This window comes from Ruditapes philippinarum, unplaced genomic scaffold, assembly GCF_026571515.1.
Source record: "Ruditapes philippinarum isolate M1 unplaced genomic scaffold, ASM2657151v2 ctg13110_1_1_1_1, whole genome shotgun sequence".
Lineage (NCBI taxonomy): Eukaryota > Metazoa > Mollusca > Bivalvia > Venerida > Veneridae > Ruditapes > Ruditapes philippinarum.
In genome coordinates, this window is record NW_026863687.1 from 1 (window position 1) to 17033 (window position 17033).

General features: G+C 36.6%; 2 protein-coding genes across 2 annotated transcripts; both read right to left on the reverse strand.

Annotated features, from left to right (window-relative positions):
- Positions 1 to 27: 27 nt before the first annotated feature.
- On the reverse strand, positions 28 to 3808 carry LOC132722990 (cholinesterase 1-like). The gene is made up of 2 exons (XM_060707637.1): positions 2584 to 3808; positions 28 to 2166 (listed from the first exon to the last, which is right to left on the reverse strand). Exon 1 carries the CDS (start codon positions 3762 to 3764, stop codon positions 2829 to 2831), a length of 936 nt encoding a protein of 311 aa, XP_060563620.1. The 5' UTR covers positions 3765 to 3808; the 3' UTR covers positions 28 to 2166; positions 2584 to 2828.
- Positions 3809 to 4441: 633 nt separating this feature from the next.
- Positions 4442 to 9314, reverse strand: LOC132722989 (carboxylesterase 5A-like). Its single transcript, XM_060707635.1, has 2 exons — positions 7686 to 9314; positions 4442 to 7110 (listed from the first exon to the last, which is right to left on the reverse strand). Exons 1-2 carry the CDS (start codon positions 9218 to 9220, stop codon positions 6870 to 6872), a joined length of 1776 nt encoding a protein of 591 aa, XP_060563618.1. The 5' UTR covers positions 9221 to 9314; the 3' UTR covers positions 4442 to 6869.
- Between the last annotated feature and the right edge of the window lie 7719 nt (positions 9315 to 17033).

Sequence of the window (17033 nt, forward strand, 5' to 3'; positions counted from 1 at the left end):
AACAATAATCGCCCATAACATGTGAATTACATGTATTACTCAAATCTTGAATCTTTCTACTTTTCCTAAACTTTGAATACATTTTTTCTCAAGTTTAAATTTATCGAAATATTTTTGCTAATCTTGAGGGCATGCTGCTTTAGTGATCTTTATAAAAAATGAATCCATTTACATTCCTTGATCAAACGCAAAAGTTAAATACAAGTACTTTGTTTGCCAATTATTCGCAAAGTCGCAATATTTCTTTATTGTATAATCTTTGTCTTAAACTTTTTCAACATTTTACATTGATTTTGTACTTTATATTTACATTAATTTTGTACTTTACATTTTAACTTTTAACATTGATGTCACAAACATTTTGTACATTTTGTTTTCTTCAGGTTACATTTCTTTTACATCTTTTCTAACTTTCAACATTTTACATTGATTTTATATTTTACTCTTTACATTTTACATTGGTTTCATACTCAACACTTTCCATCGATTTTATGCTCTTAAATTCCAACATTTTATTTTGACTATACATGTATACTCAATTTTAGAGGTATTTTTTTCATTCAGTTTTGAATCTCATTGTCAATCTATTTTAAATTGATTTGATTCTACTACTTTCAACAGTTTCTTTAATTTTCTTTATATTTCGACATTTGTATGGATTTGACACTAACAATTAAGACTTGGTATACATTTACATTGTCAATATTTCCTTTTCTTTTCTTCGCAAAATAAAGATTTAAAATTGTATACGATTTTCCTTGTTCTCTTTTTTTTGTAGCAAAGGCTTGGCCAAAGTTTAGATTTTTGAGTAAATCGAGAGAAAAAATGCATAAAAATATCTTCTTATTCCCAGTTTTTATTTTCTTTGATTATATCTGACAAGTCATGAATATCATGCAAAAAAGGTGTTGCTTTTTCTTCGCCAATGTTCAAAATAAAAAACATGATTTAATTTGAATTGACGGACTTTATTCGCTACTTTTCGTTACATGGTCTAAATTATTAATACAAAAACTTAACCTTTGCTTTCTTTGTTGTGAAATAAACACATGGGTCTGAGGTTATAAAGAAAGCTCAAACTCAGATATCATGTATTTAATTGGTCATAAACTGTCATAGAATATTCACTGAACAATGAAAATCCAGAGATCTGAGATAGAACACAGAAAAAAAAGTTTTATAACCTCAAGGCCAATACAACCTCTGCAGAAGGTCACCCTTTGTGAAACACAAAGTTCTTGGACGTTGCAGACAAGTGGGCTCTTGAGACAGTTAAATTCATTGTGAAGCCATATTTTGGGAAGTAATGATACTGTTGTTGTTGTTAAGGAGTAATTGCTCTACCAGAAGTGCGCTCTGTTGAGGTTTGACTGTATTTTGTTCCCCACATAGATCAGCACACATATTAAATAAATTTTAAACAGAATATAACATAGTACATACTATATCATCACTACAATATAAATACACAAATTGTTAAGATGTCACGTATATAGTATAGAGTATCAGAGTCCAAAAATGGCATTATAAATATCGCACAAATGATAACATATAATGTTAATAGACTCAATAAAATATACGTTTAAAAAACAGTCTGGGTCTACAGCTTTATGCGACTTAATTACAACTTTCTAAATCTCTTCACATGTGAAAGGTACATTTAAAAAAATCTTCATAGGTACAATCATCACAGTTAAAATCGTGCTAATTACAAAAAATCATTAAATTTATTATTGTTGGAACTGAATTTATTATTAGATAAAACTTTTATAATCTATAAACCATATAAAATAATTTTCCATAACGTTGCTGAAGGGTTTTTCACAGAATAAGACGTTCGGGTGTTGTGTGTGCGTGGATATCAGGGTAAGTCCGATATGTGATGTATTATTCGATAAAGATTGAGTAGAGTAGACCTGCACAATCTATGGAGGACATTTTCCCGTTGCTAGACAACTTTGTTGTCCGGAATCCTTAGTGTCACGTGCACATTGTGATGCTTTTACAATGCTTGGAAGTAGATTTCCCCAGAAATTAGCTCTACGCGTATTCCAGCGTTGTTTTACGTTCAATGACGTCATATCACGTGATATTTGCAAGTAATGTTGATGCCTCCTCGTATACGGCAACCAGTCAAGGTCAAGGTTGTCAGGTAGGTTTGTATTCCTGTAAAAAAAGCAATTACTTTCAATTTATAGCTATCACAGAGAAAAATGTTATAAACGAAAATAGCTATCACAGAGAAAAATAATATAAACGAAAATTACACACAAATTATATAAGGCAAAAATTATATAATGATAATACAGTGGAACCTGTCTAATTCGCACTCGTTCGGACCAGAAGATAAGTTCGGTTTTTTTGGTGGGGGGTGTAAATCGTGAAATTATTCAATTATTCTAGCATGCATGGTACATGTATCATAAAAAGGGTTTCCGAGACTGGGGAGGTGGAGAAATTAAAAAAGGCAGTGTAAAAATAATATCAATCGCACACAAAAAAATATCCATATTAAGTCGATTTCAGAAAAATTAACTTAATGAAGCCTGAAAAATCGAAATAAAAAAATCAACTATAACATACCCTGTTTTTGCAAAGTTTGCCCACAATTTGATAACACTTTTAGACAGCTGGGCTTCCCATTCCTTGGCATAAAACTTCCAGTCGTGTACATGGTCCGCATTTTTAAATCCAAAAATAAAAGGAATCTCGTCGCCATGCCCCAGCTTGTTATACCATGGGACAGTTCCAAACAAATGGTTGGTGGTAACCTCATCAAAGTAGTACATGTAAGTATTATTGGTTGATTCAGAGTGATAATCCAAAGCTCAGTAAAGCGGGTCCGTAAATGTAAAATCTGAATACATTGCTAGAAACTCATCTCTAATTAGATATTTATTATCAAGGTTTTCCCAGTTCGTGTATTCTGCAATTATGGCGTCCCTGATAATTTGGTCAGTGTTTCCCGGAAATGCAAGGTTTTGTATTGCTGGTACGATCAAGTCCTTGAAGTCGGTCTTATTCGGTAAGAAACTAGGGGGATCTGTTACTCCAAAGAAAGGACTTAACGACAAGCTACCTTCTCCGCAGTTCATTCCAACCATTATATCTAATGACCTGAAAAAGTCACGTGACTCCACTGGTAATTCATTGCCAGGGACAAATGTTTGTTTACTTGGAAGTTTTACAAAGTCCTTATCAAATCTTGGTATAAAAGGTATAGGGACTGCTTTAAAGCCATTCTCAAGATTGTCAACAATTCCAAGCAATGTTTCACCTGGGATAGCCTTTAAGCAAGTTACAATGTCTTTAGAAGACTCCGTTGCACAGCCAGCTAATTTCGCAAGCTTCTCGGTGTCTTCTTTGTAATTGTCGTTACTTGCCCACCAGGAACCCGCGGAACCGGACTGGGCCACCAATCTCTGAAACAAGCCTCGATTACCCGAAAAAAGTCCTTGATAAATCACACTAGCAGCGCCGGCTGATTCTCCAAATATAGTAACCCTAGTTGGATCCCCGCCAAATCCTTCAATGTTCTTGTTAACCCAGTCTAATGCCATCCGTTGGTCCCACAAACCGTAATTGCCAGGAGCGTGTTCATCCCCGGTGCTCAGGAATCCAAAAATTGTCAGTCTATAGTTAACAGTTACTACAACAACATCTCCGTATACAGCAAGATGATCCGCCGGATAGATATCCGCTGATCCTACAATAAATCCGCCACCATGATACCAAACCATAACCGCGAGTTTCTCGCCTTGCATAGGTTTCTTCGGGGCATATATATTCAGATAAAGACAATCCTCCGACTAACTTGTATCCCCTTAAGGTTGCATCCCTATATCGACTTGGAGACACGCATTTCCGTATAGGACGGCATTTAGGTGCTCTTGGAGTGGTGTTTTCGGTACGGGCTTTTGAAAACGTAATTCGCCAACCGGGGGCTCTGCATATGGTATACCAAGATACTTTGATACACGGAAATGTTCTCCAAAAATAATTACATCTTCTTCTTTTCCATGTATTAATCCAACTGCAGTTTTAACACCAGTGATATCACTTAAAACAAAATGTAAATAAAACACTACAAAAACCGCTTTGAATAAATTTGAGTTCATTTTCTAACTCAGGTCAGAAACTGCCATAGAATATTCACTGACCAATGAAAATCCAGAGATCTGAGACAGAATACAGAAAAAATAAGTTTTATAACCTCAAGGCCAATACAACCGCTACAGAAGGTGACCCTTTGTGAAACACAAATTTCTTGGACGTTGCAGACAAGTGGGCTCTAGAGACAGTTATATTCATTGTGAAGCCATATTTTGGGAAGAAATGATAAGGTTGTTGTAAAGGAGTAATTACTCTACCAGAAGGGCGCTCTTTAGAGGTTTCACTGTATTTTGTTCCCCACATAGATCAGCACACATATCAAAAAAAATTTAAACAGAATATAATTTTATTTTGGATTTTGTACATACTATATCATCACTACAATATAAATACACAAATTGTTAAGATGTCACGTTTATAGTATAGAGTTTCCGTTTATCTGGATAAAATCCAGAGTACAAAATTGCATTAAAATATCACACAAATGATAACATATAATAGGGTTAGGGTAAGCGTCTCAATGAAATATGTGATAGGTGCATTCAATTCTTCATATGTACATTCAATTCTTCATAGGTTCATTAAATTCTTCATAGGTAATTCAATTCTTCATAAGTATATTTAATTTTTCATAGGTACATTCAATTCTTCATAGGTACATTCAATTCTTCATAGGTACGGTACAATCATCATTGTTAAAAGCATGCTCATTACAAAAATCATTACATTCATTATTGTTGGAACTGAATTAGATAAATTTCAAAATAATAATAATAATAATAATAATAATAATAGTTATAATAAAATAGAGAAAATAAGAATCCCTAAAGAAAGCCCAACACGGCAAATTGAGAATGTTGCAGACTCGGTTTGATTGAGCCTGTTCATGGACGGTACTGTCAAGTGCAAACTACCGTTCACGCCCCCTAGCACCGACTTTAGCAGAATTCAACATTTAACATGAACTGGTACAATTTAGAATTTTGAAACATCCGCAGATGAAGAGATCCTCTCTTCAAGAGTAATATCCTTAGAAACAATAGCCTTTTTCATTTTAAAATGCTTGGGTTTACAAAATCTTAAGCTTTAAATTTCAGAATTTTTTTTGAAATAAAATTTTTACAATGAGAAGGTAAAGCCTTTGCAGGCGAAAGTTACAGCTTTGACTGCTTTAAGTTTTCAAAATCTTAAGCGTTCAATTTCAGATATTTTTGTTTTTTGTTTTTGGAAATGAAAGTTTAACAATTAGATGTTATAACCTTTGCAGACGACAGTTACTGACTGCTTTGATGGCTTTCTCAGTTCTCTAACAGTCATTCAGCTTTTCCTACATGTATATAAAAAATATTATCAATCAACCATATTAAATAATTTTCCATAGAATTGCTGAAAATTTTTGGTCGTTCTTTTGTGTGTGTTTTTTACTACATTATTTAGTCATAATTATCGATTTTTCAAATGTGTATCGATTATTGACAGGCCTCGACATTAGCGGTGGTCAATTGGTCCGCGACCAACTGATTTTGGCAAGGACCACCTAATTTTACAGGCAACTGGTCCGTTAGACCACTTGAATTTTCCAAATGGTGCAGGGCTCATCTGGGAGAATGGTTATTTGGTCGAAAAACGTGTTCTATAATTGTTGTTTAAAACCATTTCTCCGATGTACAGGTATATGTCCATTCATCTCATTAGTTCAAAAAGATCTTAAAACAACCATAATTTTTTATTAACTCGCTAACAGTGAAGTTTAAAATGTAGAAAATTATTTTAATAATTAAAGTATAAAATTCATTCAAATGTCTCTAGTACTGCATTGAATTTATAACATTGTATCACTATGGGATATCTGATAAACACATGAATAATGGTGCAAACAAAGGCAAAGGAAAAATTAAATATCTAGTAATCTTTGGCTACTTTTTTAAACGATCAGAGATCCATTTTTTCTTATTTAAAGTACTTTAAAGGTTATAAATACTTTGTCAAAAATAAATAAATTTCAACAAACAAGCATGTTTAATAAATCTGTGAGGAAGATAAGCTCAATTATAATGTAGGAATTTTTCTGTTTATCATTAATATTTCATTGTTTCAAAGATAAGAAAATAATAACTTAATACTTTAATAAAAATGTTAATCTATAAAAAGCTATTATTATTCTTATAAGGTGTACCAGGAAACAGCAATGAGTATTTGAATAACAGTAAGGAAATAAGTCCTTCACAAATGGTTTCACTATTCCCTAACTTGAGTTGCGGAAGAAGTCACTTAACCGAAGTACGAGTACTGTCATGTATTTTTCAATGAGATATTAAATACTAAATAGGAATACAATGACTTTCTATCTGATCTAAGATTGAAAAAGAAAAAATACATGTTTTCTTCAGTTGTTATAAATCTAATAATAAATATGTCTCTGTCACAAATTTTAAGTGTAGTTCTTCTAAATCTCAAGTTTCCTTAAAAACAAATGAGTAAAAAAAAAAAAAAGATGGACCACCTGTGTTCAGAAAGGACCAACTGAATTTTGGATCCAGTGGTCCGGCATACCACCTGCTGAAAAATTTAGTATCAAGACCTGTCAAATTGATAAACAAAAAATATCGATGATTCATCGATATTGTTTCTATCGATGAAAGCTCTATTTACACGATATCAAAAGCACTAAAATATTCTGGATAACAGGGTTAGTCCGATATGTGATCTATTATTCAAGTAATGTTATCGGTAAGGGCTGGGTATGCCTACAAAATCTATGGAGGACATTTTCCCGTTGCTGGACAACTTTGTTGTCCAGAATCCTTAGTGTCACGTGCACATTGTGATGCTTTTACAATGCTTGGAAGTAGATTTCCCCAGAAATTGGCTCTACGAGTATTCCAGCGTTGTTTTACGTTCAATGACGTCATATCACGTGATATTTGCAAGTAATGTTGATGCCTCCTCGTATACGGCAACCAGTCAAGGTCAAGGTTGTCAGGTAAGTTGGTATTCCTGAAATAAAGCAATTACTTTCTATTTATAGATATCACAGAGAAAAATGTTATAAACGAAAATTACACACAAATTATATAAGGCAAGACTTATACGATGATAATACAGTGGAACCTGTCTAATCCGCACTTGTTCGGACCAGAAGGAAAGTTCGGATATGAAAGGTTCCCGGATAAGAAAGTACACAGAATTTTAAAATTCAATAATGTAGCAAGAAGAGTTTTAAATAAGGAATGTCTTTAGAACCTCTGATGTTCTCTAAAATAAGATTGTCCGTGTGTGTGTGTGTGTGTGCGTGTGTGCGTTGGTGTGTGCGTGCGTGCATGGTGTTTGTTTTTTTTGTTTTTGTTTTTTTTTTGTGGGGGGGGGGGGGGCAATTATTCAATTATTCACGCATGCGTGGTACATGTATCATAAAAAGGATTTCCGAGACTGGGGAGGTGGAGAGAAAAATGGCAGTCTAATAATGATATCAACCGCACACAAAAAAGAAATATCCATATTAAGTCGATTTCAGAAAAATTATATTTTATGAAACCTGAAAAATCGAAATAAAAAAATCCACTATAACATACCCTGTTTTTGCAAAGTTTGCCCACAATTTGATAACACTTTTGGACAGTTGTGCTTCCCATTCCTTGGCATAAAACTTCCAGTCGTGTACATGGTCCGCATTTTTGAATCCTAAAATAAAAGGAATCTCGTCGCCGTGCCCCAGCTTGTTATACCAGGGGAAAGTTCCAAACAAATGGTTGGTGGTAACCTCATCAAAGTAGTACATGTAAGTATTACTGGTTGATTCAGAGTGATAATCCAAAGCTCTGTAAAGTGGGTCCGCAAATGTAAAATCTGAATGCATTGCTAGAAACTCATCTCTAATTAGATATTCATTATCAGGGTTTTCCCAGTTCGTGTATTCTGCAATTATGGCATCCCTAACAGTTTGGTCAGTGTTTCCCTGAAATGCCAGGTTTTGTATTGCTGGTACGATCAAGTCCTTGAATTCGGTCTTATTCGGTAAGGAACTAGAGGGATCTATTACTCCAAAGAAAGGATTTAACGACAAGCTACCTTCTCCGCAGTTCATTCCAACCATTATATCTAGAGACCTGAAAAAGTCACGTGACTCCACTGGTATTTCATTACCCGGGACAAATGTTTGTTTACTTGGAAGTTTTACAAAGTCTTTATCAAACCTTGGTATAAAAGGTATAGGGATTACTTTGAAACCATTTTCAAGATTGTCAACAATTCGAAGCAGTGTTTCACCTGGGATAGCCTTTAAGCAAGTTATAATGTCTCTAGAAGACTCCGTTGCACAACCAGCCAATTTCGCAAGCTTCTCAGTGTCTTCTCTAGAATGATCGTTACTTGCCCACCAGGACCCGGCAGAACCGGACTGGGCCACCAATCTCTGAAACAAGCCTCGATTATCCGGATAAAGTCCTTGATAAATCACACTAGCAGCTCCGGCAGATTCTCCAAATATAGTAACTCTAGTTGGATCCCCGCCAAATCCTTCAATGTCCTTGTTGACCCAGTCTAACGCCATCCGCTGGTCCCACAGGCCGTAATTACCAGGAGCGTGTTTATCCCCGGTGCTTAGGAATCCAAAAACTGTCAGTCTATAGTTAACAGTTACTACAACAACGTTTCCGTATACAGCAAGATGGTCCGCCGGATAAATGTCCGCTGATCCTACAATAAATCCGCCACCATGAAACCAAACCATAACCGCGAGTTTCTCGCCTTGCTCAGGTTTCTTTGGAGCATATATATTCAGATAAAGACAATCCTCCGAGTACTTTGTATCGCCTTTAGGTTGCATCCCTATATCGACTTGGAGACACGCATTTCCGTATAGGACGGCATTTAGGTGCTCTTGGAGTGGTGTTTTCGGTACGGGCTTTTGAAAACGTAATTCCCCGACCGGGGGTTCTGCATATGGTATACCAAGATACTTTGATACACGGAAATGTTCTCCAAACACATTTACATCTACTTCTTTTCCATGTATTAATCCAACAGTAGTTTTAACACCTGTAATATCACTTAAAACAAAATGCAAATAAAACACTACTAAGACCGCTTTTAATAAATTTGAGTTCATTTTCTAACTTTTTTTTCAAGCTACAGTTATGAAGCTGACCGTTAGATAAATCTCTGACTATATGTATGCGCTGCGCAATATGTGCAATATATGCATATGCATATATACATACACAGTGTAGCAATACCACGTGACATTGACGTCATTTTCGGCATTGTTTCCAAGACAAATGTTGCTCGATTCGGAAAAGAAAATAGCCGTAAATATTTTATTTCTGTACCAATTTCATTAGGATATGCACGAGTCTACGGGGAAAAATATGCTTTCCACAGAATATTGGATCTTCGTCAGTTTATAAGCCGTTTTATCAAACACTTTGCATAACCTTAGAAGTTGCTTGTATTAGAGCGGGCTTCAGTTGCAAGCTATTCCGTTTTCTGGCATTATTTGGTCTACGCCATGATTAATAGGTCAGATTTACATCAACCGGGAGTACGGAAAGCAAAACTCCTAAACATGTTCATATTTTTATTATGAATTACATAAATCTTATTTTTCTTCAATTGGCAATTCTGGCACCAGTTCCAAGTCGCAAAAAAGGACTACAGTTTAAAGCAGATTTTAGAATCCGTGCAAAAGCAAAGCAACATGTCTACCGTTCTCTTTCTACAATTTAGTTTTTCATTGTTGATCTTTCACAGAGAGATTGTGAAAAAACTGATTGTTCCTTAAAGCAATAACATTATGATATTATGATACAACTATCTATTGTTAAACAACGTAACAATGTGAAGTGATAAACAATCGTTTATATTTAATACCTCTAAACTTTAAAACATGGTTAATACCACAGGGGGTTCGCTGTATACATTCTTAACAATTTCTTCACGTGCATTTTTGACCCTGCATAAAGACTGCATAAAAATCCGAAACAAATATGGGCAAAAACATAAAGTCAGGAGGGTAGAATAACATTACAATTTTCGTAAAGAATAACTTTGAAATTTACATAAATGTTTAAAAAGTGACAACTTATCCTGTCGGATTCAAGTTGTCGCCCTTTTATGACGTAAAGGAAAAATTTGAGAGAATCCCCTATGTCTTTTAATACATGTTTGAAACTTTTAACAGGTGCCCAAACATAAAGAGATTTGAATAAATTAGTGCAATAATTGGCGAACAAATGCTATGATTAAAATAATGTGCACACGAGGTAATTAATCGTTTTATCAATCAGTCACAATTAAGTTAAGGACGATCCTACAAATCAAATTTGCAATATATTTTCAAGTTTGATTTTCATAAGTCACTTCCACATCGGTTTCCAAATTAAAGCACAGAAGGCGCTGAATTTGTTTGGGCCTCAGAATGTCAGAAAGATGAAGAGGTTGTGAGATTATAAACCAATTTGTTTTTAGCTCACCTGAGCACAAAGTGCTCAAAGGTGAGCTTTTGTCATCACTCTGCGTCCGTCGTGCGTCGTGCGTCCTTCAAAAAATGGCGTCAAACTTTTCAAACAACATCTCCTCCTAAACCACATGGCCACTTGCAACCATACTTTACAGGAATGATCCTCAAAGTTGTTCAAAAATTTAAATTCCATTAAAAACTCTGGTTGCCAAGTTTGTTCAAATCAAAGCCCTCGGGTCAAAATTGGCCCCGCCCCGGGGGTCATTGAAATTCCTTATATGTGTATAGCAAAAACTTAAAAAATCTTCTTTGAAAAAACCCAGATAGCTGGAGTTTAGATATTAAGCATGAAACATCTTATAGTGAGTGTCTACAATGTTTGTTCAAATAAAAGCCCTGGGGTCAAAATTGGCCCCGCCCGAGGGTTATTGATTTTCCTTATATGTGTAAAGCAAAAACTTAAAAATCTTCTTTGAAAAAACCTAAATAGCTACAGTTTAGATATTAAGCATGAAACATCTTCTAGTGAGTGTCTACAAAGTTTGTTCAAATAAAAGCCCTGGGGTCAAAATTGGCCCCGCCCCGAGGGTTATTGATTTTCCTTATATGTGTAAAGCAAAAACTTAAAAATCTTCTTTGAAAAAACCTAAATAGCTACAGTTTAGATATTAAGCATGAAACATCTTCTAGTGAGTGTCTACAAAGTTTGTTCAAATAAAAGCCCTGGGGTCAAAATTGGCCCCGCCCCGAGGGTCATTGATTTTCCTTATATGTGTATAGCAAAAACTTAAAAATCTTCTTTGAAAAAACCTAAATAGCTAGAGTTTAGATATTAAGCATGAAACATCCTCTCTAGTGAGTGTCTACCAAGTTTGTTCAAATAAAAGCCCTGGGGTCAAAATTGGCCCCGCCCCAGGGGGGTCTTTGATTTTCCCTATATGCATATAGTAAAAATTTAAAAATCTTCTTTTATAGAACCCAAAGAGCTAGAGCTAAGATTTTTAGCATGAAAAATCTTCTAATGAGTGTCTACCAAGATTGTTCAAATAAAAGCCCTAGGGTCAAAATTGGCTCCGCCCCAGGGGGTCATTGATTTTCCCTATATGCATATAGTAAAAACTTAAAAAATCTTCTTTTAAAGAACTCAAAGAGCTAGAGGTAAGATATTAAGCATGAAACATCTTCTAGTGAGTGTCTATCAAGTTTGTTTAAATAAAAGCCCTGGGGTCAAAATTGGCCCCGCCCCAGGGGGTCTTTGATTTTCCTTATATGCATATAGTAAAATCTTAAAAATCTTCTTTTATAGAACCCAAAGAGCTAGAGCTAAGATATTTAGCATGAAAAATCTTCTAATGAGTGTCTACCAAGTTTGTTCAAATAAAAGCCCTGGGGTCAAAATTGGCCCCGCCCTAGGGGTTATTGATTTTCCTTATATGTGTATAGCAAAAACTTAAAAATCTTCTTTGAAAAAACCCAAATAGCTAGAGTTTAGATATTAGGCATGAATCATCTTCTAGTGAGTGTCTACCAAGTTTGTTCAAATAAAAGCGCTGGGGTCAAAATGGGCCCCGCCCCAGGGGTCATTGATTTTCCTTATATGTGTATAGCAAAAACTTAAAAATTTTCTTTGAAAAAAACCCAATTAGCTAGAGTTTAGATATTAAGCATGAAACATCTTCTAGTAAGTGTCTACAAAGTTTGTTCAAATAAAAGCCCTGGGGTCAAACTGGCCCCGCCCCAGGGGTTGTTTTTAACTATATGTGTATAGTAAAAACTTAAAAAATCTTCTTTTAAAAAATCCAATGAGCTAAAGCTTAGATGTTTAGCATGAAACATTGGTGTCTACCAAGTTTGTTCATATAAAAGCCCCTTGATTAAAATTGGTCCTTACGGGGAGGGGGGAGTAGATCATTGTTTTTCATTATATGTGTTAGTAAAAACTTAACATTGTGAAACATCTTCTAATGGGTGTCTTCCAAGTTTGTTCAAATAAAAGCCCTGGGGTTTAAACTGGCCCCGCTCCGGGTGCCTTTATACAGGTGAGCGACCTCAGGGCCATCATGGCCCTCTTGTTTATAGTGCCACCAATGTTGTTTCCATTGTTATAACCGTTGTAAATTGGCTATAAGGCTCAATGTTTATTTGGCTTAAACAATTTACATATATAACAAACAAAAAAAACATGAGTTGACTTAACTAGGATTTGAACTTGAACTCCAGACCTCTCGACTCCTTAAGCTGCGGTCTCACTTACTCCAGGCAGAGCCCAGGACTACCACGGTAGGTTACCGGGATGATCCAGGACGATCCGGGGTGAAATTATTGTTGCGGTCATACTTACCCCGGAAGCACTACGGTAATTCCCAACTAACCACCAAAGATGTGCTCCGGACCATCCAGGCAGAGCCCAGGTGAAGCTATGCTTTATGCCGGTGCTTCCCCGGTCGTTCCCGGATGACGCCGGAAGAGCCCCGGTCGATCCAGGCAGAGTCCCGGCAGAGCCCAGATCGATCCAGGCAGAGTCCCGGTAGAACCCCGGTGGATTTAAAACGCGCGAAAATAATTACATTGATACATAATTTTTATTTAATATTATATCTATTGTTCCAGAACAGTAATTTATGATGATTTTCTGAAAATCCTTATGCAAGACAGGATAAACGGGAAATTTGAAGGGTTTTAATACGAACAAGTGAAATCATCGCAAATTGTCGTGATTCTTTTAAAATGAACCAGGCTTTGCCGGGACTCTACCGGGATCAACCGTAGCTCCATCGTCATCTTCCGGGGCTCTGCCGGCATCCTCCGAGACTCGGCCGGCATTCACCGGGGCTCTGCCGGCCTTTATCGGGGCTCTACCGTAGATCTACCGGCTATATCATGCCCCGGATCATCCCCGGTTTGTGCCGGCAGAACTACGGTGTAACCCAGGTCGTTCCAAGCAGAGCTAAGGATGAAGCCGGCAAAGCTATATTTCCCGGATAATCCCGGACCACCCCGGTGATATTAAATATTTTATTCCATCCGGGGTCGAATGCCGGATGTTCTCGGACCATCCCGGACGTTTCCAGCAGAGTTACGGATATACTCCGGTTGTTCCCGGTCGTACCCCGGTCTTTCCTGGATCTTCCCGGACGTCTACCGGGGTTCTGCCGGGATGTGAGACTGCAGCTTTAAACGAGCGTGGAACCTCTCGACCACGAGGAAGTTATAAGAAAACCATATAATTCTAAATTAGGGTTTGTAATCCTTATTAATTTCGAGATATTTTGTTCACGGTAAAGTTGTTAAACACTGATGTAAATAATCATGGAGCTTAATATAAGCATGTATATCTGTAAAGAATTACACAATATTAGAATTTTTCGACCAATCGGGAACTATTTTTTGACACTGATATTTCTAATTTCTAATCTACTGCATTTTCGGGGGGTCTTTTGAACAAGCAATTAATTTAATAAATTGATCAATACCATATCGATCAATGTCATATTTGAAACCAAATGGGCAATTTGGAAATAACGTAACAATTGTAAGCACAATTGTTCACATCAACCAATACCTATTTTTGTTAAGAAAAATTGTTCAATAATATAAAAATACCAATTTGAATACAAATTATATAGACATAAAGACGATTCTGTGAATATTTGTAATTTGTAAGAACATGGTCTTTAATGTAAGGGACGCAACTCCATTAAATTTCTAGAATAATTTTTAAAGAGTTATTTCGCTTTTCAACCTTGTCGCTCAAGCAAATGATACCATATTTATCACATTATCTTTACTGTTTCTCATTTTACCTTTAATTCACATTATGCAATCAATTTATTTTCGCTGGGAAGTATAACACCAATATACTGTATTTCATGAGTAACAGAGTGTCTATTTTTTTAGCATTTGCTTAAAAGCTATGCATAAACGTAGTTCAATGTTAAGAATTCTTAGGATTCACGCTAATAACCAACTGAGTTCCCTGGTCGATTTATGGGGAAGGGGGTGTGACAATATTATAGAAAACACATATTTAGTTATATAACGTAACCTTTGTTAACCGTTTATATGCAATATCAGAATTACCAACTACCTTCTTGTACGTAGTTGGGGATTCACGGAACTAACCAACTGAGTCCCTTGGTCGACGTAGAGTTCGAGGCGATACCATTTGGTGAAATATATTTTTTACTTTTATTCAGTAAAAAATAAAACTTAAGAAAATTTGATATAAATATCACACATTTTTAGCGTGACTAACGTAGTAAGGACTTTTTTGCATATTTTGACATTTATTTTGGTAATTTTCCAGTTTCCAGGTTCGCTGCATTAACATAATTTTTCACCGAATTTACGCCACTAGAAATATTTTTAACTAGTGGAACTAGATTAAATAGACTTGTATCAAACCAGCATTTATCATAAGCAACAAGTATTGGTTTCAGCTTGCTTATTGTCAATATTAGAACTGCGATTCTATTTAACGGAATATGGCTTTTTTATTGCCTGTCAACAGTCTTACTTCTTTTCATTTTACTACTCGTTTGTGTAAAGTCCTTCACATCCCCTCGAGCAAGGACACGGATGTCAGCCATTGTAAAATACTTAAGACCTAATAGCTATATTAAATATTTAGGTGTGAAAAATAAATTGCATTACTCAATTTCAAGTTTTCTTTTGTCATAATGTATAAAGGGACTTAGAGCGGGCGCTGTAGTGCAGTGGTAACACTGTCTGACTACAAATCTAGGGGTTGCGAGTTCGATCCCCCGCTACTCCACTTAACAATAACATATACTCAAAATATTAATCAATTAATAAAAATTACTCACACACTGACAGACCACTATACACACACGCACAACACTACAAACACACAGGACACAATAGGAAACTATGACATGACGGACACTACTCAAACACTGATACAGGGCACTACTCACACACTGATACAGGGCACAACTCACACATTGATACAGGACACACTGACACAAGACACTACCGACACACTGACACAAGACACTACCGACACATTGATACAGGAGACTACCGACACACTGACACAAGACACTACTGACACACTGACACAAGACACTACTGACACACTGATACAACACACTACCCGACACACTGACACAAGACACTACCGAACACATTGATACAGGACACTACCGACACACTGACACAAGACACTACTGACACACTGACACAAGACACTACCGACACACTGATACAAGAGACTACTTGACACACTGACACAAGACACTACTGACACAGGACACTACTGACACACTGACACAAAGACACTACTGACACACTGACACAAGACACTACTGACACACTGACACAAGACACTACCGACACACTGATACAGGAAAATACTGACACACTGACACAAGACACTACTGACACACTGACACAAGACACTACTGACACACTGATACAGGACACAACTGACACACTGATACAGGACACTACTCACACACTGACACAAGACACTACTGACACTGATACAGGACACTACTCACTACTGGCACAAGACACTACTGACACACTGATACAGGACACTACTCATACAAGACACTACTGACACACTGATACAAGACACTACTGACACACTGATACAAGACACTACTGACACACTGATACAAGACACTACTGACACACTGATACAGGACACTACTGACACACTGATACAAGACACTACTCACACACTGATACAAGACAGTACTGACACACTGCACCACTGATACAAGAGACTACTGACACACTGACACAAGACACTACTGAACACACTGATACAGGAGACTACTGACACAAGACACTACTGACACTCTGACACAACACACTACCGACACACTGACACAAGACACTACTGACACTCTGACACAAGACACTACTGACACACTGACACAAGACACTACTGACACAAGACACTACTGACACTCTGACACAAGACACTACTGACACACACTGACACAAGACACTACTGACACACTGACACAAGACACTACTGACACACTGACACAAGACACTACTGACACAGACACTACCGACACATTGATACAGGAGACTACCGACACATTGATACAGGAGACTACCGACACATTGATACAGGAGACTACCGACACATTGATACAGGACCACTACTGACACACTGACACAAGACACTACCGACAAACTGACCACAAAGACACTACTGACACTCTGACACAAGACACAACCGACACACTGACACAAGACACTACTGACACATTGACACAAGACACTACTGACACAATGACACAAGACACTACTGACACACTGACACAAGACACTACTGACACAAGACACTACCGACACACTGACACAAGACACTACTGACACTCTGACACAAGACACAACCGACACACTGACACAAGACAACTACTGACACACTAACACAAGACACTACTGACACACTGACACAAGACACTACCGACACACTGAC